Source organism: Limanda limanda, chromosome 1 (assembly GCF_963576545.1).
Source record: "Limanda limanda chromosome 1, fLimLim1.1, whole genome shotgun sequence".
Classification (NCBI taxonomy): domain Eukaryota; kingdom Metazoa; phylum Chordata; class Actinopteri; order Pleuronectiformes; family Pleuronectidae; genus Limanda; species Limanda limanda.
The window spans coordinates 27,298,048-27,324,788 of NC_083636.1; the positions used below are offsets into that span (position 1 = coordinate 27,298,048).

General features: G+C 40.8%; 1 protein-coding gene across 1 annotated transcript; it reads left to right on the forward strand.

Annotated features, from left to right (window-relative positions):
- Window positions 1–3,139: 3,139 nt before the first annotated feature.
- Window positions 3,140–26,741, forward strand: tnfrsfa (tumor necrosis factor receptor superfamily, member a). Its single transcript, XM_061085425.1, has 10 exons — window positions 3,140–3,420; window positions 14,772–14,943; window positions 16,508–16,639; window positions 21,777–21,888; window positions 22,197–22,330; window positions 22,426–22,530; window positions 22,613–22,659; window positions 23,136–23,414; window positions 23,525–23,561; window positions 24,355–26,741. The coding sequence occupies exons 1-10, from the start codon at window positions 3,388–3,390 to the stop codon at window positions 24,654–24,656; spliced, it is 1,353 nt and encodes a 450-aa protein (XP_060941408.1). The 5' UTR covers window positions 3,140–3,387; the 3' UTR covers window positions 24,657–26,741.

Consider the following 26,741-nt stretch of genomic DNA (forward strand, 5'->3'; position numbering starts at 1 on the left):
TTCCAAGTGGAACATACAGATAGAGATTTCCTAGATAGTTTAATTGAAACACGTTTGACTTTGGCAGGAGGAGAGGATGGGAGGCATCTGCTGTGCAACTGGAGAGTTTCTTGTTCCAGATGAAATGATGGGTGTTAAGTCTAATCATTTCTTTAATATATATTTAATTTATCACTTAAACAGCTCTTAAACACCCTCACAGCTTTTCTGACTCTCTCTCTCTCTCTCTTTCTCTCTACTCCAGTTTGATTGCCCCGCTCACATTCAGCAGAGGACTGCGAGCAAACAGCAGAGCCGTGGTAGAACTGTCAGAATTTGTTTTCTCAGATGTTTCGCCAGGCTACAGAGGTCGTCTCTTATTTTCAGACGCTGTATAATAAGTGGCATCTCCAATTTGATCAGATCACACAGTTTTCATCAGGGTTGAGCTCACCCACGCAATTTGACTCTAAGTGACACATTAATCATCATAATGTAACCTCCCCTCGCATCCCCTACCCCTCTGTAATAACACTATCATGCCTTAGGTCACAAGATATTTAGCTGATCATCGTAATGTTTCAAAACACGGTGTCTTCAGTGGAAAGGGGAATGGGGAATGAGAGATGTGCAAGGCAGCATTGATGGTAAATGTTACTAGAAGTCCCTCAATCCAGTTGCGTTGACGCCGCTGCCGAGTAGCCGCCCTGTGATTTATTTACACCGGTTGTTTTGCCATGTATGTTTATTTACTTGTTTATTTTGTAAATTACCCTGGCGTGGTCTTAGTGGAGTCCCGCCCAAGTATCTTCCGCCTTTCCCTCCCCGGACAGACAGACCACAGAGCCACTTAAGATAAGATTTTGTCAGCAGGAACCACATTTGAGAGGATGTTTGTTTGATGTAGCTTAGTGCAAATAGTTGTCAAAGAGGAGTTGGCTTCCCTTTATATACAGATGAGTTCTTAAAGTGCAAAAACTTGTGTGTGGAAACACTCTCAATGGGTTAAAATCCAGAAAGAGAAACACCAGCGAAAATGAGAGTACTCCTCAGTGTCTGTGTTGGCTGGTATTCATGTCCAACAGTTCCACTGGATCATTCATTTACTGGCACTTCAACTTGTGGCACTTTAGTCTGGTATGTTATTACTAGTTAGTTACACATTCCATAGTCTGGTTAATGTGAATGGTGTTAGTAAGCCATGAGTGATCAAAGCATGAAGTTGAATCATAAAACCTCATTGGTTAAAGAAGAAGACATTAAAGTACCAGTTGTAGTTAAATAAAGGCTTGAATTCAGAGCCCTGAACATATTAATACCTTCAGTTAGAGGACAACCACTGCATTGGTTTAAGTGAGGCTATATATGTATATATATATTGTATATACAGTGAAGCTAGTTCTTAGTGCTTCATATCTATTAGAGCTTGTTCTTAGGACTTTATATACAGTGAAGCTAGTTATTAGAACAATATATACATTGAGGCTTTGGACTTTGTATACAGTGAAGCTAGGTCTTTCCCACCTGTACAGATTGTTAAGCCCAATGAGACAAACTGTGATTTTTTTATATTGGCCGAACAAAGAAAATATGATTTGATTTAAATTTGAATCAGATTCTGGGTTCACAGGTCACAAAGCACTGTTTTATCTTCTGACATATTCATCTTTTGATACCTTAAATATTATGAGAAACCTAAAGAATTAAGATTCATTCAGTCAGGGTGTTTTATGTTTTCAGCTATTTGCCATCCTGTCTCTGAAACTGGAATAAGATGACAGTCTCCAACCTTGAGAAAATAATAACAATCACAACATGACTTCTTGTGATCCTGAGTTGTTATCCGCTCCCTCCTATATGGCATAAGACAGAAATGTTTCCAATGTATTTCAAGTTTTTTAGTTTGACTATTTGATGTTGGACCAAGAATCTTCTCAGTATATATCTATGGTGTAATAAACTTCAAAATTCAAGTAAGGGCCATTGATGCTCATCAACCAGAGCATTTCGTTTACCAGTGTGAACACCAATCTAAAAACTCGTCTTTTTAAACAGCACATTCAGTTGGATTGTCTTCCATTTACCTTTTTGTTTATTTTATGTATTTTATTGATGTTTTGATACGTTGTTTATTCTTGTTGTGTTTTTATCGCTGCCATGTAAGGGGACTTTGAGTGCTCTGAAAGGCAAATAACAAATCTTATTTATAGGCGTATTATTATTATTATTAATAATAATCCAGAAACTCCACGCTCTTTCATCAAATATTCAAACAGATAATTTTACATTTTTGTAATATTTAAGTTAAGTATTTAATTATGTGTTCATATGCTCTTTAATATAAAATCTGGTAATTTAGTGTAACAATTAACTAAATGTTTGTTTGCGGCTGTTTTTAAGGTGTAGTATTTAATCGTGGCTATTTGCTTGTTTGCATTGGATGTCATGTTTTGATTAGAGCTTGACACCACCACATTGAGGCTTGATATTTGACAGTTTAACATAAAATATAAAAAAACAACTATAACTACATAGATTAAATAAAAATATGAACAAATACATATAAGTTAAAGATTTATACGTCTTTAAGTAAAGAAACATATTTTCATCGTGAAAGAATATGAATACATTTTTCATTGTTTATTCTGTTAAATAAGTTTTCATATCTGCAGAGATGGGCAAACATATGTTTTGATACCAATATGTTTATGAAAGACTATATTGGTTTGGTTCTGATTTTAATTATGGGATAAGTCCTTGTTTATTTTTTTATTGGCCAAAGTCATTTGAACATAAGTTTGTTGTAAAGTTAGTTTGGATACTTTTTCATTCAAGTGTTTATCAGTAGCATGACCTGCAGCATTCTTTATTTATATGTCAGAGTGTGTATTATTAAACAAAACATACAGTAGGTATAGTTGATGTAGTCGTCCACAGCATTATGGAAGAGGCTACCCTCATCGAACAAGAAAAAGCTCTCAGAATAATTGTAGTTAGGTAATAAAAGAATACCTGGAAAGTATTTTAAAACTATTTTAAAACTATTTAAAATATTGCATCTTAGCGCTGTAGGACGCTGCTTATTTCTTGGTTCCAAAAGGAGCCCGTTGATTGGCTGCGGGCCGCTCTGACGTCAGCGGCGCTGGAGGTGGAGAAACGTTCACTTGTGTGTGGGACTGTGTCGAAGCTTCTCCCGGGACAGCGCAGGGAAAGTTCGGTGTGAGAACAGAGGAACTCACGGAGGATTCCGGATGAAGGACGGGTTGAAAGCGGGACTCGCTCGGCTGCCTTCCACTTCGCTGTAGCGCTTCTTTTTCCTTTTTTTGCTTTTCCCAGACTCGCTCAGGTTGTGGCGGCTTTTCAACGCGACCTCCGCGGGATCGAGAGTTCATCTCGAAGCTTCCAAAGATGAACTTGGATCCGGTGCTCGGGAAACTTTCTGTAAGTAAACACGACGAGCGGCTCTTTGCTGTCCTGGACTCTGTTGAATGTCCATGAGTCTGTGTCACCTAGTGAATCTCCATTAATGGTCAAACTATGCTGGAAGCTCCGCGGGTCCCGTTCACTTATTAGTCTATCAGTGATTTTCAAGTCACACACACACCACGGTCGTGATAAGGCTGTGGAAACATGGAGGCACACACACACACACACACACACACACACACACAGCCGTGTCTCCGTGACTTCTGAGGACATAACATTGACTTTCAGTGATTTCCTGACGACTTATTCTCACCCTAACCAGAGTTTCTACTTGCCTAAGTAATACCAAAACTAACCTTAAACATAAGTATTACCTGCCTAACCCTAAACCAAACCTAACCTTAATTACAGTTTATACTTGCCTAACCTTACCCAGAGTTTCTACTTGACCAACCCTAACCCTATACCAAACCTTAACCATACTTACTATTTGCCTAAGCCTAAACTTAACCTAAACTTTACCTTTAAAACATGTCTTGACTCTAATGTAATGATTCACATTATGGGGACTTGCCTTTTGTCTCCTTAAGGAAGACAAGTTTTCATAATGTGCCTGTGTTTAGGTCCCTACAGCATATTTAATACTTTGACCAAACACACACACACACACACTTGGACTGATTTGTGGGCACGCTGTGCTGTGACACGGGAGCTGAAATCACGACCAGGCCTGTGAACTTTAGCAAGTAGATGAAACAAGCCTGTTCATTGTCCCCAGTGGAAGACACACACACACACACACACGCACACAGGAAGACAACACTGTGTTTGTTGTTGCTTTGAATGTTGTTGACTGAAGATGGTTATTTCGGTCCAGACGCGGCGCTCACCTGAACTACATTGGCTCCTGCCCCTGCTCTCTTGTGCTCAGTACAGTACATGTGCTGTATCATTCACTCAGCCTCCGCCTCCTCCCCCCACCCCACCATTAATGCCACCATCTGTGTTGGACATCATGTGGTCATAATGTGCAGACATTGAGCGTATGATGGCTCTCGGTCTGTCACAGCGGTTGTAGCCGGGCCCTTATAGGCACTATTAATAGTGCGGCGCAGCTCCGGCCTGCATGTGGAGGGCACTTCTGCTCCGAAAAAGACTTAAATCCCACTGTGCGCGCAGTGTGAGAACCACGGGGTTCTGCAACATGTCTGAGGCCGTAATCAGTTTGACCCCTGAAAAGCCCAGAAATCTACTTGCCAGTTTGTCAATTAAAGCCACCGTCTCGCAAAAGTTTTTCCATGCAACATTATTCCACTCCGGAGCCTTCACAGAGACGTCTTTTCATTCCTCTGCTGTTGTTTTTTCCAGCTGCGCAGCACCAAAGCCTGACACCAGGAACACTGTAAGCTCACTGTAAGGGCTCGAAGTGTGACTATTTATTAATACTCTTCTGGACTAATAAAAAAATTTAGGATAGACTCTCACTTCCCTTTAATGGTTGACATAGTTTGAGAAAAAACACAGAAAAAGAATCAGGGTTCTTAATGATGCAACAAAAGGAAGGAAGTTTTGCTTTTTTCGTAGATGGTCAGCGGAGTCCTCAAACTAACATGGTATTTCATCACATGTCTTGTGTGATGAAATACCTTACAGTTAATACTGTAGCTCTGCTCACTGTAAATGCTGCAGTCAAAGTAGATTTAAATTCTGCCGGGGTGCCCTGGAGCATTACTGTTTGCTTTCTGCTTTGTCGGAACTGTGTTTTAAGTCGTGCAGTGTTCCGTTACTGAAATCAGATTTACTTCTCCGGGTGGCAAAGTCAATGTTTATCTCCTCTGTAAACCACAGTACATTCTGGAGGCCTCGCCAGCAGGCCCTGTTGCTAAGGGACTACCAGGAAAACTTCACCCCCCCCCACCGCCAGCCCTCTCCCCCTTTGCCCCTCTCTCTAATCCCCCAGCCCCCCTCAAATTGCCTTGAGTGTACGTGCCTGGCCGTCCAGTAAACTTCCTGTCTAGAGTACACAGATATGCCGATATTAATGGCATCAGTTTACTTCTTAGAATTGTCATGCCCATGCAAATGTACACTAGATCACTATCTGTGATTGCAGTTTACTGTGGGTCTGGGTGTGGGTTCACACAGGAAATATTCCCCCCTCTCTCTGTGGACAACACAGACGAGGGCAGGACTGACATCTGGGACAAGCTGAGGCCAAGCTGTGTCGCTGGGGACACTGTGACAGTAGTTGTCAACAAATGGGCCACTCTCTGTAGCTTTCCCTGAAACTGTGACCGCTGCTCTGACCATGTGAACGGTTTACAGCCGAGCCTGTGGCTTAGAGAAGCTACAGTAAACTGAGTGATGCAATGCAGTGCAACTCACTCACTGTCAGACACCAGGTGCTTGTTTGCCTTTTTTTTTATTTGCATGACCCTTTCCTCCTTTACAGGATGAACAAAATAACAGTTTTTTAAAACGCGGGTAAACCCACAAAATAAAGGTGACTGACCTCTTTCCCACTACCAGTGGAAGAGTAAGCTTTTTCTGTGGTTTCCACCAGATTGGCCACAAACGTGCCTAAAACTGAGAAGCTCTCTCACTTCACCTTGCCAGAGTTGGGTTTTGCATGAATCGTAGAGGAACAAAATCACTGTTGCACGTTGTTCCCAATATGTTAAAAAAATCAATAAGTACACGCTTCCAGGCGCCAACTCCTGGAAGCTCAAATAGCATCGCAACGTTGCACAGAGAAAGGGCATGATTAGTGTCTAGAGTGACAATATAAAGAAGAAGAAATGAGCCTGTTCACCCAGGTGTCACGTTTCCATCAAAGTCGATTGGAGCCAGAGCCGATAAAAGCCTGTGTCCGCTGCAGAGTCATTTGACCCGGGAGTGAGTCTGTTACCATTTCAGACAAAAGCTAGATGTAAGTGAGTGTTTATTAATTTTTTTTTACCAAAACGGGTTAAAGTTTCCACTCAAGTTTTTACAGGAAACCATGAGGGCAGAGATACTGTATTACTGATGGTGAGGGTTATTGCGTAACCTGTTGCAGCTTTTGACGTCGTCAAGGTGAATAAGTCTGCAGTTATCAAAGGCCTACTGACTCATTCAGGGAGTGCCACCTGGTCAGGTGCTGTGAGCTCATATAATGCATACCAGTGGAGGCAAGTCAGAGCTCACGTGAAAGGTCCATCTAGAGATAAGTAGGGATTTACTGCAAGTCAGACGGTGACCCTGGCAGAGATTTTTGTGAGGAGCTACTCCTTCCTATTGTCAGACATGTGAGCAGAGAGGGTTTAACTCAATGTAATGTTCACATATTTTGTAATTCTTACTGTAGCTGTTCCTCTCGTGGGACAAATCAAGTTGAACTCACTTAACTCATGTCATCAGGAATTTGCAAACAACTGTATCACACACGCGCAACTCTGCCATGTGTTCAGAATCATGTGATAGGTCAGATCACATGAGTCACAGGTATACAGTTCTCTTTGATGACATTACACCAGAGCTAGACACTGGTTGCCTAAGGGTACAAAACTACTCTCAACTTTGTTTTTTTATTTCTCTTGAACTCATTTCTGTTTTGACTCTACCTCTTTACAATGTTTAAGACGCAGGCGTAATGCTTACTGGGAGGAATGTGTTAGAGAGTGATTTGCAGATATGAGAATAAAGCCAGGGTTGGCTATTTAACTCCAATGTATGGCATTCATTGTTGTTAATAGACTTTGATTATCAATTTATAATTTCATTTAAATACCAAAATACTTCTTGTAATTATTCTATGATCCCAACATAATGATTTTCTTGCTTTTTTCTCCCTCACAAAACTGGAATTTAATGTCTTTGGAAAGTGGGCTTTTAGTGCTGTATATGATGAGAAGTAGTCTAAATCCATGATTGTGGCAAGTTTTGGCAAAGATTTAGGTGGACGCAGCTGACATTTTTAGTGTTTTATTGAGACATTTTCATTCAAATTCGCCAAATAATGACAGTAAACCTACCTACATGAAGTTGTTCCAGCAAAACAAGTTCCTCTCTGATCCTGCTTTGAATCGGCGCTGCTTCCTGGGGTCCATGCTGCCAGAATTGATTGTGATTGGTCAAAGAGACAATAAACCGAGTGCTTTTCTCCGGCCACAGCATTGTAGAATTAGGTCTGCTATACAAGACTAAATCAGGGGGAAACTAATAAGTAGAAAAGTTAGTATTTAAATCCCATCATGCGGCCAAATGTGGGGATTTCAGAAATTGATTAGTCAATTATCAAAATTACCAATAACTTTAAAAATCAATTCATGTATTCAATTATTTTTCAATCAGAAAAAATCAATTTGTCTTGTTGACGCTTTTCAATAGTCAGGATTCACTACTTTTTTTCTAATGTTATGTTATCCCAAACTAAATAACTTTTTTATGGCATCTCCATGAATTTTCTTGAATCTTAAACTATTCAGTGGATTAATTACCTCTGCCAAGGAGGTTATGATTTCACCCCTGTCCTGTTTGTTTGTTGGTTGGTTTGATTGTAGGCCAGTTCACACAAAAGCAACTGGAACTATCACCATGAAACTTGGTGGAAGGATGTGATGTGTCAGGGAGGAACCAATTAAATGCTGATGCGGATCCAGATCAGGGGTCTGTTTCATAAATATTGTCCCCTTTAACATTGTGTGACAAGACATTTTCAACATTTTCATTGATTTTCTTAGAAGGATTCATGGATCTTGATGGAAACAAATCAGGCATGTTTTATTATTACATTATCTATGATCATGTGCAATTTGGTGCGCATCCAATTGTAAATTGTCGGATCTATTTAATTTAAATATGGTGTCATTAGGGGACTGTTGGGCCTTGGTGGAAGTATGGACTCCACTGACTGCCATTCCAGTTGATAATGAAGAACTTTCTTAGTTACCGACCTCCTTTCCGACTTGGCAAGTCTAAGTATCTTAAAAATGTAAAAATGGCTGTGTAGGATGCTCTGACATTTAGGATCACCTCATAATTATAAACAAAAGACCAGACATAAGGTCTAAGACATAAGGTTTGGATCAGCGTTCTTTCCTTTGACTTCCTGCTCTCCTGGATAAATGACCAGAATATAACAGCAGTGGTGAGGCTCAGAAACAATCTCAACCTTTGTCCAGAGAATGGACATCTGTTTAGAAAGACATAAATCCAACTTAAATTCCAGCTATTGATGGTCCTTGTTGACCTGCTTCAACATTCACATATTCCACATTTTTCTTGGGATGTGTTTATAAAGAAGCCTATGAACTGCCGGCGCTTCACATACATTTTTCCACTCTTTCTACAAAGACAAGCTTTAATGGAGCTAATGTGATTGTCTCTAGAGTGAGCGGATGGATTCCTGCACATACTTGAATCTATTAGTCACCCTTTCTTGCTCTTTTCATTCTCTCCCTCCTGGAGTTGTCTTGTGAGTCGCCACTCTGCCTCTCCGTGAAGGGCCTAATCAGAATTTGAAAAGCCTAAGTTAAAAGCCTCCCTGCACGCAAATCTCGAAATTCAATCTTTGAATGTTGCTATCTTTCAAATTCAATGTCCTTGCTTATCCCTCAATAGCATACCATGTGCGTCACAATTGTGTTGTGTAGAGGCGTGAGCGAGCGACCCTTAGAAACCACAGAGACCACCTCGACTTCACAGTGTGCGTCATGCTGCACCTGTTTACAACTCTTCAAGCTTTCACACTTTCAGCAGGCCTCTCTCTTTCACTCATCAAAAGAACAAACCAAAGCAATGGAATCAATCATTTCACCAACTTGTGGTTGACCCCCTGTCACCCACAAGTTGGAAATTCATTGAAACTGTCGTCACTGCAGATTGTTTTTGTTGTTTCACTCTTTGCTCTGGTATGAAGGTGAATGTTACCTAACCTGCTTGTGACACAGCGTCACGCTCTTCTCATCGGCGAAGCATACGTCCCGAGGAAACTCAAGAATTTGTGTCGTGGAGCGGCTGCTTCCTCGAGTTATAAATATCCAGCCTAGCGGATATGTTGTGGGTCTAATCGGTTGCTGGGCCTGCTCTGAGGCCGGCTGCTGTGGAGGGAACAGTTTGGAGCTGAACCCTGCATGAAGCCTCTGTATTGTCTCAAGCTTCCTGTTCTCCCTGAGAGGAGGGGGCTGCCGCTTTTCACACGCTCCCACACATACACTGTATGTGTGATTGTCTACTCTATTGTATGTGTGTGTGTGTAACCAGTACGGATTTCACACTGTTAGTACTTTCTTGTCTGACTGTTTCAAGATGGCACTGGGTGTTATTCTCTTCATTTTGTTTCATCCAGCTTTATAATGATGAATGTACCCAAACTTGGCTGAATTCTGGATTTTCCTTGTAGGAAGTGTCAGACTTGTCTCACTTGACATGAGCTGGGTTGTACTTGTCTTCATTATCTAACACAAAATGTCAGCCTCATTTATCACTAAAGAGTCACGCCTGGGCACCTCCCCGTGCTCTCAGCGAAGGCCAGGATTTATCTGCAAAGCAGAGCCCGCGGTGCGTTCACTGTCCTCTCTGTCCTGTCAAGGTCAGCGCAGAGAATCAGAATAATGCCACTGCTTATTGGATTTAGTGTCGTCTAGGACAAATTGTACTTTATCCGTCATCTTGACTGATCCGTCTCTTCACTGTTAAACTAATTATAGAGGACAACTGTTGTTGTATTGCATTTCTGTTCCATTTGGTATCGCGCTGTAAACCACCATTGAGAAGTTTAAAGTAGTTCATGGTAAATAATATAAAATATCGACAAGATACAAAGCTTCTAGTTGAAATTGATTTAAATTATTAGTTGGTTACTCAATCATTGGATTAGTTGATCAAAACAATAACTAATTATTTCAGCAGATGAAGCAGATTAATCTGGTCCTGCTCCAAATAATATTGTTAACAGAATAATTAGGGGTTTTGGAAAACTTGTGATGGCTCCAGTAAGTTGTGGAAGCTGCAGCTGTGCATGTGCCTCGAGCACAACACATGACATTAGATAGTATTTATGCAGTTAGATAAGACAATTAGAGAATTAATCGCAACAAAAAAATTAAGCGAGGGAAAATATTGGAAAATTGTTCAACACCGAGAGGACTTGATTTGTGAGATTTTTCCACAAACTCCGACTTTAAATGAACTTCTCAGTCTCTGCAGCTGTAATACAAACGCTGTACTGTCTCTACTTTTGAGGTGGAGGAGGGTTTCTCTCTCTCTCTCTTTTGTGGCTGCGGGAGGCCATGGTATTTGATAAAGACGTGACTTGGGGTGAGGTCAGAGGAAAGCACATGTTGCTGGCATTTGAGCTGAAGTGAACGTTTCATGTTAAAGTCGTTTATGATGCGTTGCAAATCAGCAGCTGCAGTGAAACATGTTCTGAACTACAGTGCTGATATATCATCAGGGGAAAATAGCTAAATTCTTTAGTGAATCCTGAAAATGAAAATAGTAACGGTCACTTATCAGTGTTGGTTAACGTGTTTGTGGACTCAGACACTACAGCTGCTGACCGTCTTTAATCCGATAGACTGATTAAGTTGTTATATCACTGGGCACTTGAGGTTAAATTAAAAAACTGGATTAGATAAATTGCATAAACTACAAAGTGGCAGTTTCAGCTTTTTAGCTGGTTTTGTAGTCTGCATGAGTGAGTTGAGAAAAGTCATATGTGAATGTCAAAACAGGTCTTTTGATATTCTGAATAAAAAATTCTCAATAGCTCTTTTCTTGCTGTTTTCTTCTCTCTCCGTGTGGCTGTATAATATCGTAACTGTCACTAGTCAACAACCGTTGATGGAAGAAAAAGATCAGCTAATAAGAAAAGCATGATACAAATTCAGGTCCCACTCCGGATACAGGAGCATAATGTGGTACATCATGTCTGTCCTTATCAGTCGGCTATGATTGAAATCATCTGTCCAGTATGAAATGAAGAATCTCCCTTGGTTCACTTGCGTGTCTGTGTCTTGTGTTGTGTGTGAGAGTTCATTGCATTTTCTGTTTCTGCCCTTTTTATAAAACTTCTCTATAATGGAGGTCAGTGTAATTTCCTCTGGAATATGGAGTGATCACAGCCCCCTTAAATGGCCCACTGATAACCTGGGTCAACTGAGAGGATGTCCTGTCATTTAGTCACAAATGCATTCTCAGTATACACGGCATTCTGTGCCAAGGCCGTTCGTCCAGTTGGAAGAACGTGGGGTGTTTATGGAGGAAGTGGAGGGAAGCTTCTGTTGTCAGAAAAACAGGAGGTCTCTCATTATTTTATTGTGACTTATTAGTTTAACTTGCATCCACACAAGCACAGCACTAACCCATCATACATGCAGGCTGGAAGCGTCACAATAGGACACTGTTCCTCCAAATGATCTGCAGTCCGGCCCACTCATTGTACAGAGGATGGAGAAAGGCTGTGAAGTGGAACCACTTCAGCCGAGGTTTGGACGGTTTCCAGGAATTGTGGGTTTGGAGGGCTTTCTACACTGAGGTTATGGTCACTCAGTCTTACTCCGCGCTCGGTTATAGAGGTAAAACTAAGCCACATTGTGGCTGCCCATAGCGTTTATGTATACAGAGCACTTGTGCCCATGTAGTCTAGAAGCCGTAGGATATTAGTGTTAACACATGTTGAAGGCCTTGTTTGTTTTCCGTGAGTCCAAACAGTCTGTGTCTGAAAAAATACCACAAACAGGATTCCCACTGACAAAGTTAACAATGTTTATTACAAAATAAAAACTGGAAGCTTGTTTTGGATTGTCATATTAGCACATAGAGAATAGAATCTCTGCTGTCACATAAAACATTTCCTAAACCATCAGCATCACTAAATGTATTTTTTACTTTTCAATCTAAACCTTCTTTAAAGGACGATATGTTTTTTCTGCATCTGTAAGTTTTGTTGATTGGTTGGTTTGCAGGAATATGCAAAAACTACTCACTACGCTGGGGAATCCCAAGGAGGAATCTGTGCGGATCGAGCAATTTTGTTTTCATCAAAGCTACGAGAAAAGGCATTTTCCCCAATTTTTGTTGTTTTCTCAGAGAACAATTAATGTATGTATATAGATTAAGGGATATTTATAATATATAAATCCGGGGCAATTTGGTTCAGATCCAAATTAAAATCTGGAACAGGTGAATTGAAATGTGGTTTCATGAGTGCACTTCAGGGCCTTGTGTTGGTCAATAGAAAAGTAAGAAAATCAATCATTAATTATTTTGACTATCTGTTGACTATCCTTTAAATAATTTGTATAAGATCCAACCATTACTGCTCGTCCCTGTTTTACATCAATGTAAACGGAATATGTTTGGGTTTTTGGACTGTCGGCTGGACATTTGATTGCAACGTCTCGGACAGGTGATGAACACGATTCAACATTTTCTTACAGTTTAAAGACCAAACAGCAAATAGCTTCATCTGGGAATTGATTGTCAGATGAACATGTAATAAGACAATCCACAGCTTCAGCTGTATTTCCCTTTTTAAAAACACAACTGTGTCGTCTGTGCACCACCCTTGAATTGCGGAGCATAGCAGGTTAGCTACCGGGATTGGATACACCTGGGAATGTTTTAAATAACGGGCGCCGAAACGAACAAAGATGTGAAATGATGTAATCCCCGTGCCGTCTGTGCATGTTCACTGTCAAAGAGACCCTTGAGTTTTGACTTCTGATTGACTGTAGTTATTTATTAGCTTCTCACACCTGGATAAAAATATTTTTTGGGGGCACTGATTAAAATCTAACTTTCTCCTTCTGCTCTGTGGAGGTGTAGGATTACCTTCAACGCAGCAGCTCATTCTTTCCCACTTGTCTTTTTTCCCCCCATCTCTCTTTCCACTGCTACATGTGCTTATGTACACATTTTTCTCTCTTTGCCTTTTCACACGGCCTTCCACTTACTCCTTCCCCAGTTCCATGTCCCTCTACTCCCCCCACCCCACCAGCAGTCACACACACAGTGTATTCAAGTCTAAAGACTCACCCTGTGTCATGCAAGCTGTTATCCCCCCACCGTCCTCTCCTCTCCCATCCTCTCTCATTTTATCTCCCTCCCCCTTTCCGTCTCTCTTCTGCCTCCCCACTCCCCAGAATGTTTGGATAGATCTAAATGGTGTGATTGTGACTGCTCTGCCGGTTGTCTGCCCCTCCACGTCTGCCTTTCAGCGTCTTTGGAAAGTCTGACGTGAGCAGAGTGAAGGGAAAAGGCAGAGAGCGAGAGTGAGAGAGCGAGAGAGGGGAAAGTTCCTTTGAGCAACAAGGCATGGCGGCCCTCCAGAGAGCCAAGTCTAACGTCAGGAGCTCGTCTCGGCCCCGGCCTGTCCCTCTTTTCTCTACGTCTGCCTCTGTGCTCTCCAGCCTTTCTTTCCCTCATTCTCCCACACGGTCTTTTTAAGACTCTGTATTCCCACTAGAACATCCCATCTTCAGCCCGTTGTCTACATTGTCTCACTTTTTTATTGACCCTCCTCCGTCTCTTTCTCCCTCTCAACCTGGCCCGCTCCACCCTAACCTGTTTCTTTCTCTCCTGGTCTGCTAGAGGTGGGGAGAGGGGGGAGAGAGAGAGAGACAAAACCTCCAAATCTAGGCCTCTCATTTACCCAGGAGGTGTCGCGTTGCGTTTGAGGCGCTTCGTAGCGGTGTCTCATGTCGCGGCATTCAAAGAGCCGGGGTTTAAGAATGTGGGTCATTTGAAGTAGAGGCACTAAAGTGTGTTGTTTGCCAATGAATGGGGCCTTCTCACATTGACATGGTGAAAAGCGTGTGAATAAACACCAGCGCCCGGGGGCCACACTAAAGTGTTCGGCCATATTCTTCTCAGTACCCCACCTACACAGGCCTGTTATTATCCGCTACATGAATGGGGCTTCTGGAATCACATTTGATATGGGCACCGTGCTGGTGTTAGCTGAGATACCTTATCAAAAACCTTTTATGGTACACCCACAATGGAGGAAGCAGACTCTTTTACTTTTAAGAAAACTAGATCATGAAATAATTAAGTTAGGCTGCCTGTTGCACTGCAGGTAGCTGCTGTGTAGCTCTTGGTCGTGCACACACAGGATTGTTTTGCCTCCAGTTCTGACCAGCTGCATGTCTCCCGTAATTGCTTTCCCACGGCAGATGTTCAGATCAGATGGTTCACATTAAGCCGTAGATTGCTCACACAAGGTTTCCTATGAAGATAGATTCTCCTCTTTACTGTCCTTTATCTAATGAGTCTGGGTGGGTGAGTCTGTATAATGTGGATACACATGATAAAGCTAAGTTTTTGTCTTTTTTCCCCCTTCCCTTCTTTTCTTGTCCACCTCCATGACCTTGATGATTCAGGTGTTGGTGGCAGCACTCCTCAGTGCTGGGCTGGTGTGTCACTCAGCGGACCTTCCGGCATCGCAGCGGTCCGGCGAAGAATACAGAAACCTCACTCTGCGACAACACAGGACCTGCGTGGAGAACGAGCAGTACCACCACCAGACACTCTGCTGCCTCAACTGCCATGCAGGTGAGGAGGAACACGTGAACAATGTACAATCCCCCTTCAGCTGTGATGGGATCTCGCCGGTCGAACCCATGACAACTTGGATTATTACATTATTACATGAGCGCTCAGTCCACACGGAATGAACCACACCCACCTTCAAACTCAGCCTTCAGATCTCGAATCCACTTCTGGAAAGTTTGATGTTAGTGTTGCAATGCATTAAAAGAGCTGACAATAACCAAAGCAAACCCATAACCTACACTGTATCATACACCAGTTTTGTAGCAATTGTGTAAAGAATGTGCGATGTCCAGGAGCTGCTCCATCTCCAACTCATTAAAGCAGAGTGAAGCACCAAGATAAGGAAAAAATTGACCCTAACCCTTTATTTAGTATGTAAATAATTTGGTAAAGCCATTAACCTATTCAGTCAAGATGCAATTACTGCATGATGCTGCTAGGCTAATGCAATTATACATTTACCATTATGAATACTGAGAAATCCTGTTTTTTATTGAATCAACTCACGGTTTGTTTTTCAGTTTTTTTCCTTATAAATAAAACTTCATACAGACACATTCAGCAGTCGTAAATCCCAAATGTTATTAACTAATATGTCTTTTCTAAAACACATGCTCCTTTATCGAATAATTTCTGCATGAACACATTCATTAGGAGTTTAAAACCTTGTGTTTACTTTCATCACATAGTTTTGTGTCTCTTTGACTTAACAGATTTGGTGAAAGTGTAAGTACTTTAATCAACTTAATTTCTTATAGTGAAAAGCTAAGGCCTTGTCAATGTCCATAGAAACAAAAGTACAAAATAATATTGAGACAATTAAAAGTTATTATTATTAGAATTAATGAATATGAGCATAAAAAACAGCAGTGTGTGTGTGAGACATTGGTATTCTGTTTTCCTGCATTCTTGCCAGTTGGTCACATTTGACACATATTTAAAAACCACTGCGACAACTTAATGGAATTAAATGTGTTTCCTTCTGTTCATCAGTATGATCTTTTATTTAATCATGCCTAATGTTTTTGGCCTGGATAAACTTTGAAAATCAGTTTTTAGCCCTGAACCAAACAATTGTACCCAATACCAACATTTCTGGGCCTTTCAAGCTTTTCAGAATATTCACTGTGCTCAACCTAAGACGTCTTTGCAGCCAATCTGTTGTTGTTGTTATTTTTCATGTGTGCATCAGATAATTCCTGAAAACACATGATAATCAATTTGTTTTATTTCCAGCATGCATGACCTCAGTATAGAAATTAAAAGAAGGAGAATCAACCATTGGAGGAGGTCAAATTGCTGTGTTGCTCAGTAAATCCGTTTCCATACCTCCAGTCACCAAGAAATGAGGACGTCTTCCTGGAAAATCTCATGTCAAACTGTTAATAAATTTAAGCAAAGATAACACTTTACTCTCGTAAATGTCAAGCTGCATGTCCTGCCTCAACATCCTGTTTTAGCAGGAAATGCATCATATTAGTGACGTCAGGATGTGGCCGTACAAATCAGTGTAACCATTAATCACTTGAGTTGTTGTCTGAGTGATCTCTTGTTTTGTTTGCAGGAACCTATGTGCAGAAGGCCTGTGAGAGAGACCATGAGCAAGGGATGTGTCTTCCCTGTGAGCACGGACAGACTTACACTGAGCACTCCAACGGGATGAACCGCTGTCTGCCGTGCACCCACTGCCGTTTAGGTAACTCTTCATTTTGACTGTTTTTTTTCATATGATCAAATGAAAAAAAAAAGTTTGATTGAGAGTTAATATACTATCTAGTTTGTTTTTTACAACCTGGTCTTTTTTCATTTTTTTCTTATAGTAAATCTCCATTGTGCTCCAATAAGTTGATTAAAAAGTCTAATCCCCTGAGAAACCACATTTAAATCTCCTAGATCTGGATTTTGATTTTGATTTGCACCAGATAACACACACTCCCCTAAATATACCTTATTTTTTTAACCCTAAATTAGAGATCTTCTTATCCTGAAACTATTATTGGAAATGCCTCCGATACTGCAAAAGGTGCTGGGTCAGGCATCTGCAGAACACAAATACATGTACCAATCAGATACCACATTCAGATAAAACAAACTAAAAATGTCCTCAGGAATCACTTCTTCTTCACTGCTCTAATACAGCAGTTGCGCTGAACAGCCACTGGCAAGTACATATTTTTCAGAGCGGTTAAGAAGAAGCTATTTCTAGTACTGTCATGTGAGTTATAGTAACATGTCATCAATTTAATATTTAACGCATTCCCACAAGTCAAACAGCAACGCGTATCGTATGCGAGACTTTGAAAGGGGTCTAATGGCAGAAATTTTAGATAAAATAACCCCAGTGATGTTTTCACTAGTGTGTTTTATCTAAATTGTACGAATTGTTGTTTTCTTTACCCTAGAATGGGCCCTTTATACTTCAATACTTTATATTTACATCTGGAGCGGGTCCTCTCCGGTTTTTTTTTCAGTAGCTCAGTCTGGACAAACTAGACGCCTTTTTAAGTTTTTATGACAACTGGAGGCTATCACAGGTTCTCTTTCATGTTGGGAAGGGGAGGGTGAGGTGCAGGAGCTTAAACATTCAACTTCACCACTAGATGTCACTAAATTCTACACACTGAACCTTTAACATTTTCAGCAATGTGGAAAACTAAATTTAAAAAACTAATCATAAAAGTAATTTCCTGTAATCCAGCTTGTCAAAGATAAGATATTGTTTTGGAAAGTTATCCCCTAACTGTCTGCGCCCCCTGTCTTTCACAGGCACTTATGAAAATGTGATTTTCTGATGTTACAGGGAGTAGTAGGGCGTGCCTTTGTTGTTTTGTTCCATACACTGAATGTGAGCATGTTACCTGTCTCGGGAGACTTGCTTGTGTGTGTGTGTGTGTCTGCCCTACCTGGGTGAACTGGGTGTGGCTGTGTCCCATTGTCTCCCACACTGGGCGTCTTTGTGTCCAATGAAAGGCTGCAGCTACAGAAAAGAGACTAGTGTTACATAGGGTGTGTTTTGTGCTCATTCATTGCACTTTTAAAAATAGAGCTTTGTGTGTTTTTGCTCTAATTTAAACTTATTTGCAACATAGAAATAGGTTAAAATTAAAGGGATCATGCCAAAGGAAACTTAGATTTGAAACAGATTGGCTGTTACCTGTGAATTTCCTTTTATGAAATATCTTACATTGACGAGGCTACTGTTGATTGGATGAATCTTGTCTGGTGTCAGATGCAGCCGGTTTACGGTCTCTTTAAAGCATTGCCTGGAGCTGCTTTCAGACATGCTCTGAACTCCAGATGTTCTCCTGAAATTATCCAGAGCAGCTGAATTTGAGAACACAAATGTCCGAGTCAGTTGTTGCGGACAGTCTCCAGAAGTTTTCCTTCCCGCTCCCTCATATGAACTGCAGGGAAGTTCATGTGAGAACACAGCAGGATTATAACCAGAGAATTCCGCAAGGGGGCAAGTTAATGAGTTTTCTAACACATGAAAGACACAAAACTGAAAAATACTAAAGTAATTCAAATATCACTGGATGAAAAGGAGGAGGCAAACATGCAGAAGACACAGAAGATGTCAACTTGGAAAGACAATGAGTTTCGAAACCTTTTCGGGATAAGGGCTGACACTGTTGTCAATGGTCAATTATTTGTGATTTCTGTATTAATTTGAATGGCCAACAACATTTTACAACTATCAATCTAAAGTTGAAATAGAATTTTATGCTACTATGCTACTCTCGAGATACTCAGGATCCCTACTTCCAACGAGATCTTTGTCCAAACGCATCTGATTCAGAAACTCTGCTCTGTTATTCATACGTAAAACCTAACTCCGGGAAGTGTCTGGACCTGATCGTGCGGACATTCTCTAAAGTTAATGTTGTGGAAACTATTGTATTAGTGATGCGGTTTTCCATCAGAACATTCTATTATTGACTTTAGCTTTGATTAATCGGGCTGTATTAACGGCTTAGATTAGACAGGAAGTACACAGAAAAATGTGTTAATGTTCAATTTGGACTAAACAGACGCTTCACTGCCTCATCGTCTCTGCCCATAACATCCAGACTTGTACAACGCACCTACCAATGTGATAAAATAACAGAATCAAGAAAGTATAGTGTTGTCTTCAGACACCAGCTTCGTCCTGGTAGCTCAATATCGACTTGTTGCCAACTGGTTTGTTATTTTAAATGGAGGTTTGCTTTTACCCTGACTCACATCCTTTTTAAGGCTTTGTTGCTCACTTCCGTGTGTTACATTGCAGTCAATGCCGAGCATGAATATGTAACTGACCTACAATAGCACTTTCCTCAGGCACCAGTCACAGTGTGTGTCCAACACGGCATATCTCAGATTGAAATGAGCTTCTGTAGCGCAGCGTGAAGGGAGCAGAGAGTGCTGCGGGGTCAACAGTGTGTAAAATGGCTCCACTGGGGTGAAAAACAACAACTTGATTTCTAGTCGACTGAATTAACAGACTGATTAACATGATCAGCTTTGTTTAACTACTTTTAATTTGCCTCTGTGTGCAAATTCTCTTCTAAGACATTTTTTCTTACAGGGACCATTTGTTTCAGAAATCAATAGCATCATTGTAAGATATTTTCAGAAACTCGATCGATGAGCATTTTTCAAATTTTTACATCTGATATTTTCACTTTTAATCAGTAGTTATTTGTCATGGTCCAATATTTGGGTGATATATCTGAGATGCTGGTCGTGCTGCAGGCTGAGTGCTTATCTAACTGCCAACTGTTATGTAAGAAATGTAATTGTCCCACCAGAGTCTTTGCCCCCTATCTTTTGGAATAAATAAAACAAGCCCCACGGTAAATGGTTTTATGTTTTAGTAATTTGATTGGGATTATTATGTCATTAATATAATAACAACCAAACCCATTGTCCCCGTTGGCATGATAACAATTGTTAACTGCCTTTCTAAAGTCTGCAATAGTCGTTACTGTAGCTTAAAAACAAAAACATAATTAGCTGATTTATTGAAAATGAAATTCATTTGAGACAATCATTTATTACCTATAGAACACACTATAAGCTTAGTTGTGTATATAAGAACGCTCCCTACCAGCCCAATATTTGTATTACCTCATTAAAGCCAACCATGGGCATGTGCTCGGCCTGAAGGTTTTAACGTCATAACTCTTCTGGTTTGTGACAATCATCCATCTTGACAGAGTAGCGCTGAAATTCCCCTTTCAGACGGCACATCTCATCTGAACACATTCATAGCCATGATGCATCACAAGACCTGAATACTGTGAGCTGATTTGGTGAACGATGAATAATGGCGTCGTCAGTCGGACAAACTTTAGTTTTTTCGTGTAAATCCCACAAATTGCAAACAAATATGGATGACGCAGCTCTACTTCCTCCCATTGTACCAAAGTCAAGTTAAAACATTCCAGATACAGTGAGACGATGTAGAGAGTCTGTGTATTTAAGACTGTGGTGTGGAGTTCCCGATACACATGCTTGACCAATCACCAGTTGTTCTCAGCTGTCTATCAACCTGATTCTTTACACTATCTTTAATTGCATCAAATAACTCATTAAAACCAAGCCTGTGGCAAAGGGCGTTTCAGCTATGATATAGACACAAGAAAATCACTTCGGAGAGACACAATACTTTAATTGAAACTCTTTGTGGTTATTGAGATCATTTATCTTAAGAAAATATTCAACCTCAGATGTACACAGAGATACAAAATGACTGTCTCTCCATTAAATACACACATATTTTCCATTTAACAGAATGCTTTACAACTCTTCATTAATTCCCAGATGACGGAAATACAGTGTTTACGGACAGAATACTGAGTGTGAACTTTGTATCTTTGGCAAAGTTATTCTCAGCATGTAGAAAAGTTAACACAACACTTTTTTCGTCATATATTTTCATTAGTAATCAATATCTGAAAAGCTTCTTGGCAGAGCTTTTTACTTACTATAAACTTTGTCACTGAGAGTGCTCATGTTTTGCTACGAAATGGACCTAATGCTGGAATCACTTAATTGGCGAGCATAAACCTCAGGTCTCTATAAAAGGTCGACCTGTGGAGGTGGAGTATTGGCTTGTGATTAATTTTGATTGTGTCTGGCTACTTTCTTTGAGTTCTCAATTTAATAAATGAACCGTGCCAGATACCCCTCACTCATTATGCTATTAAAATGAGGACAGATTCAGGAACACAGAATTGGATTTTTTGTCCTTTTGTTTTTCTTCAAACGATACCTCTTAATGGCAAACTGCCTCCAAATGAGCTTAAAGTCCGCCATGTTCTATTCAACACTATGTGATTGGTCTTGAGTTTAATGAATGTGATTATTAAACACCATCCTCGCTTCTATAAAGTGAGATGAAGTTGTGAACTCCTCACTCACTCTAGGTTGGCCAGTTAACTTGTACGTCTCTTGAACTCTTCTCATAGAACTGGGTGTGATAACAGATGTGTGTGTAACCCTGCTTTACATTTTACTGTGTAGGAGGAATTGCAGGGGCTGGTATGTTGTGGTTGAGAGTCGGCTCTCTGTCAGTGTTAATGCTCCTTAAAGCACATAATGCCCTCTGTGTATCTATGTATCAGTCCCTTAAGATAATTTCATCAAATCACATGGCTCCATATCTTTCTGTGTATTGTTTATTTATTTTTTGCTTTCAAAACATTTCTAGAGTGGCCTTTTGTTTGTCTTTGTGGAGATCTATTTAAATCTGATTAGATTTACATCCCGGGCCCTCCCTCTTATACTTATTTACGACATGTCTGCTCTTTCACAACATTCTCTCACAACTTTCTCAACTCTATTCACAGATCAGACTGTAACGGCGTCGTGCACTACCACAGCAGACACCAAGTGCCAGTGCAAACAGGGGACCTTCTGTGTGCCAGAGCAGGCCTGTGAAGTCTGCAAACGTTGTGTCAAGTACGTCTGGTTTACTTCTCTTTAAGACACTTGTTTTGAGTATTTACTTAAAGGGGAACTGATTTTTTGCACAACAAACTTTGTTTGCAGGTCTTGGGAGTTACTAATGCATGTGTGAAAGAGATGATAAAAACCTCTTGTAGCTACAGAGGGAGCTGGAAGTTTGATAAATTGATAAATGCTGGTTTGGGCTGAAAGTACTAGCTTGTATCCCAACAGAATTGAAATCAGAATCACCAAAGGTCGTGCTGCATTTTGTATGTTTTAACTATCACTTTAAAAGTAGTAATTCTTGTACAAAATTGCAGGTGTAAACCAGGGGAGGAGGAGACGAGGAAGTGCACCCCCTTTTCGAACTCATTGTGTCGAAAACGGGATCCGTCCCCGACCAAAACCTCCACAGCCCTTCCCTCTCCGACCCCTTCCACCGCAGCCGACACAGGTGACTTCACAGTTACATGCTGCTCTTCTCCTGCTAAAAATTGTAGATTGGTGTTTCTTGAATTGTGCTGATTAATTTTTTTTATTTTTTTTCAGTGGTTCCTTTAATAGCTTACATTTTCTTGGCCATCATCCTGATATTGTTGATCGGACTGGCTGTGTGGTGGTTCGTGATCAAGCAACATTCATGTGAAATACCATGTGAGTTGACAACATGTACTTTGTGGTGCAGTTTCTCTTAATAAGGATGAATCTCTAATGCGATGTTTCTTTTGTCAAACAGGCACAAAGAGCCAGTGTGATTCCAGTGAAATTGTGAAGATTCCCATTGTAAGATAACTTACTTCACATGTTTACCTCTTAATGATTGTTGTTGTTCTTGTGCCAGCAGTCACTATCTGGGAAGTTGCTGTTCATTTCCTTTTTTTTTTATGCTAACGACGCCCAGCTCTAAGCTAAGCCTAAAGTCAAGAAAATGCCCTGGTCACCTTCCGTATTGATCATTGCAGCTCTCTTCTTCCTCCTCCATCCTTCTCCTGTCTGTTTATCCTCTATAGAGTCTTCATCTGTGTAGCCCTTAGTCTCCCACTAGATATACATGACATTTTCTTTCCCCACCTACCTCCTGCCTCGAAACGCACCTTTTTAGACTTATTTAATGTGTGTGATCATGCCCTGTACGAAGTTAAGTTTTTTTTATACATTTTTTTGATGTCCTGATACATTTTTGCCGATCTGTAAGGTCATCATTATTGTTATTTGACATAATCTAGATACTGTATGTTCATCCTCTTTCCACCATGCAGGACGAGAGTGGAGCCACAGCAGAGGAGAGGCAGAATAATCAGAATGCAGGTCTGGAGGGTGAGGAGTCCCGTCCGGAGTCTCGGCCCCTGCTGCAGGAGACCCAGGTCGGGATAACCAAGTCCCCTCCGCCGGAGGACGAGGACCGGGGACTAGGGGACAGCCTCCCTAACACAACCAGCTCGTCTCAAACCAGCCTGTCAGCCCTGCCCACAGCGGCTTCCTCTGGCAGCACTCCACACCAGAGCCCCATTGCCTTCAGACTGCTCCCTGCAGACATGGTGAGGGGAGAAGATAAGAAGCACCGGAAAGATTTAGTTCCTTTCTGCACCAGTCTCATATTTCATTTTCACATGTTCCCCAATTTATATTTGGATTTTTTTCGTTATAGGACGATCCTCTGCGACATCAGCTAGTGCCAGTACAAGGTAAGATTCCTGCTGGTCGAGGGGGGGGGCAATTCCACTTCCAGAGACATTTCTTATTTATTTGGTTGTTCTTTGCTCATCTCATGAAGCTATTTTTCGTGGTACTTGATTTGCCCAAAAAGGCGGCTCACTGTTCACAGAAAACCACACAGTTTATTGCAGTTCATGTCAGTCCACAGGGAAGTCAAATAAACAGTATCTCCTCAAGATCTCACATTAGCTGCTTGATAGATTAATAATCTCATGACGGTCAGGCCATATCCTTCAGGGGTTTGGAGCATGCAGTGTTTTTTGCCGTTGTTTTTTTCTCATGCTAAATTAGACAAGACATGGCTTAACAGATTTGTTTGATCCTTTTGAAAAAAATTTTTTTACACATCCCCGGAAGGGAAATGTACTGAAATGTACCGATTGTTTCCAAATTCGTATGTAGAGACAATGTGCTCTCTGTTGCCACATTCATTTTTATAAGTTTAACAATCCACTATAGGTCCATTGTAAGAAAATGCATATGGAATACATTTCAAAATGTCTTTCTTTTAAAATCCATGGCAATTATTATTATTATTATTATTAAAACTTTTGATTTAAAATTTATTTATTTTTTATTCATTTTTACTTTAGTCTTTGGCTCTTATTTGGCCAATGTCCTTTTAGTCAACTGCCTTGGCTGGTTACATTTTTTTTTTGGTTTTACTTTTTGTTAGGATCTTTGTACCATGCTATATGAATAAAGTTTACTTATATTATTATTCTCACAATTAACTTTCTCTGTTTATCTCTCTTTTTAAAGGGTCAGAAAAATCCCTGAAGAAGAGCTTTGATTTGTTTGACGAGCACCTGGACGTGGGGATCCACAACAAGTTCTTCCGATCGATCGGAGTCAGCGACAACAGCATCCGGATCGCGGAAAACGGCCCCCCTGTTGACAAAGTTTATGAACTACTGAAGATCTGGATGCAGAGGCAGGGACTCAAAGCCGACATCAACGACCTGCTAGACGCTCTGCTGACCATGGGCCAGCGGCGCTCGGCAGAGAGCATCGCCTCCATGGCGCTGCAGAGAGGCTACTATAAGCACGCAGACACGCCCTGAAGGCCGACGCAACAGCGGACATCGAGTCAAGAAGAGACTTAATACAAGACAAAATAAAAAGCACACAGACGCTGTCGTCGGACGTTGTGTCTCACGAACAGGCTTACCTCTTTGTGGCGGCCCGGCCATGTATTCAGAAGCCAGTAGTTTTAAAAAGAAAAGAAAAAAACACAAAAAGGGGAAGGTCGAGTCATACTGATGAGCGCTCCGAGGTTGTCGACGATCTGCCAAACACCGACGTGTTATCATGAACACCGTGAAGAAGGAGGTTTGTGCTAATAGCTAACCCAGCAACCCAAACAGAAAAAGAGCAGGAAAAAAATCCTGAAGTCGTCAATTTCCAACCGCTGCGTGTTTCCAGACTGTTGCGAATGCAACACGCAGCCAAATACTGAAAGTCTCTGGGTGTTTGTGTGTGTGTGTCGCTCTTCTGGTCCCCCCCCCCAGATCACAGCACACGACCTGGAGACAAGCATATACACTGGTTTGTAGAAGTGGCATTAACTATGTCACTTATACTGTGCCTCACTGATGCACTGACCTCTGGCACATGTAGGATAAAAAAACTACAATAATGCTATGTTTTTTTTTTGTTTGTTGTGACTACAAGCATTTTGTCCGTTTATTCTGCCAACAGTTAACATGCAGTCTTGCTAATCATCAGACTTACCTCTTCAATGCCTTTTGATGATCTAAATATACTTAGGTTACATTTTTCTATAATTATGATTCATTCATAGAGCATAGTGATTCAGAAATCTTCGTACAACCACGGCACATAGTAGAAATCTCTTCATCCGGCCTTTCACATGTTCAGTGTTACTACTCATACATAACGTTGGAGAAGGAATTTCACAAAGGCTGTTTCTGTTAGAAAAACTTTCAATAGTGATATTTTCAAGTAAGTTACAAAACTTCAGAGGTCGTTTTTATTTATTGATATATTTATTGTATTGAATAATAACTATCTTTTATTATTTATACCATTGCCAAAAGCGACCCTGGAAAACAAGCACACTGTCTGTTTATGTTGTAATGATGTCTAACTACAGGGCAAAAATGACTGACATCACATTTTTCGAGATGTGACTGATATTTTGTTCAAACTGCCGTTTCTCGTTGATTTGTCAATATCGCGTGTGCCATACCCTCACGAATGACTTTCCGTTCACAGCACGTGCACAACAGTGTGGAATCTTACTTAATGCTGAAGAGTAGAACGTGTCAAATTTGAAGGGTTGAAATGACGCCGGGTTGAGTCCAGCTGTCGATAGTTAACCGTCTGACCGAATAGTCCGACCACACGTCAGCGGTGACTCGAGGTGCAGGTACGGATTGTTTAGACTCGGTGGAAGATGAAGGAAAACTTTTCTGGATTCAATAAGAAGCTCAAATGTGTTTCCCCCGGTTCTGTCCAGTGTACATAAGAATGTCTGAAGAGCGTTGAATCCTCACTGAAAGCATATGTACACATTGATTTACATATGCACAGGCTCTATCAACCAAAATTAATATAGTGAGATATGAAGTAATTGAAGAAATGCCAACCAGAGTGGGTGCAGTTCAGGTTGTGACAGCTGGAACCAGTCTTTTCTGCCGTCTCGTGTATAAAGAGTTACAGAGTTATATATTGTTGCTGCAGAGTGATTCTACAGTGCTGGCACTGCCATCTATTGACAGACAATGAAAATACAGCCTGCATCAATATCTTTAGGGACCCTACACACGCTGCTTCCTCACCTAACATTCTCACTTCAAGCTTCTTTTTTAACTCCTCCCTTTTTCCTCTTTAAAATTCCTCTCAGCCTTTTGGAAGTAGCATGGCAGTGAATAGGCTTCAGCGCATGTTCCAGTGAGTGTATGTCTCTTTTTTTACATATATACTCTGTGTTTTTTACATATTTCATTGCAAGTCCTGAGTTGCTCAATCAACATCCCTCATGTAATACATTTCTGTCCAGCCATTTAAAATCATTTCCTCACCCTTAGTTATTGTTTGCTTGTCATGGATTTCAGATTTACATTATGCAAATATGACGAAAAGCTGTTTTTATGTCAATTTCAAATAAATGTTTTGTACAGATA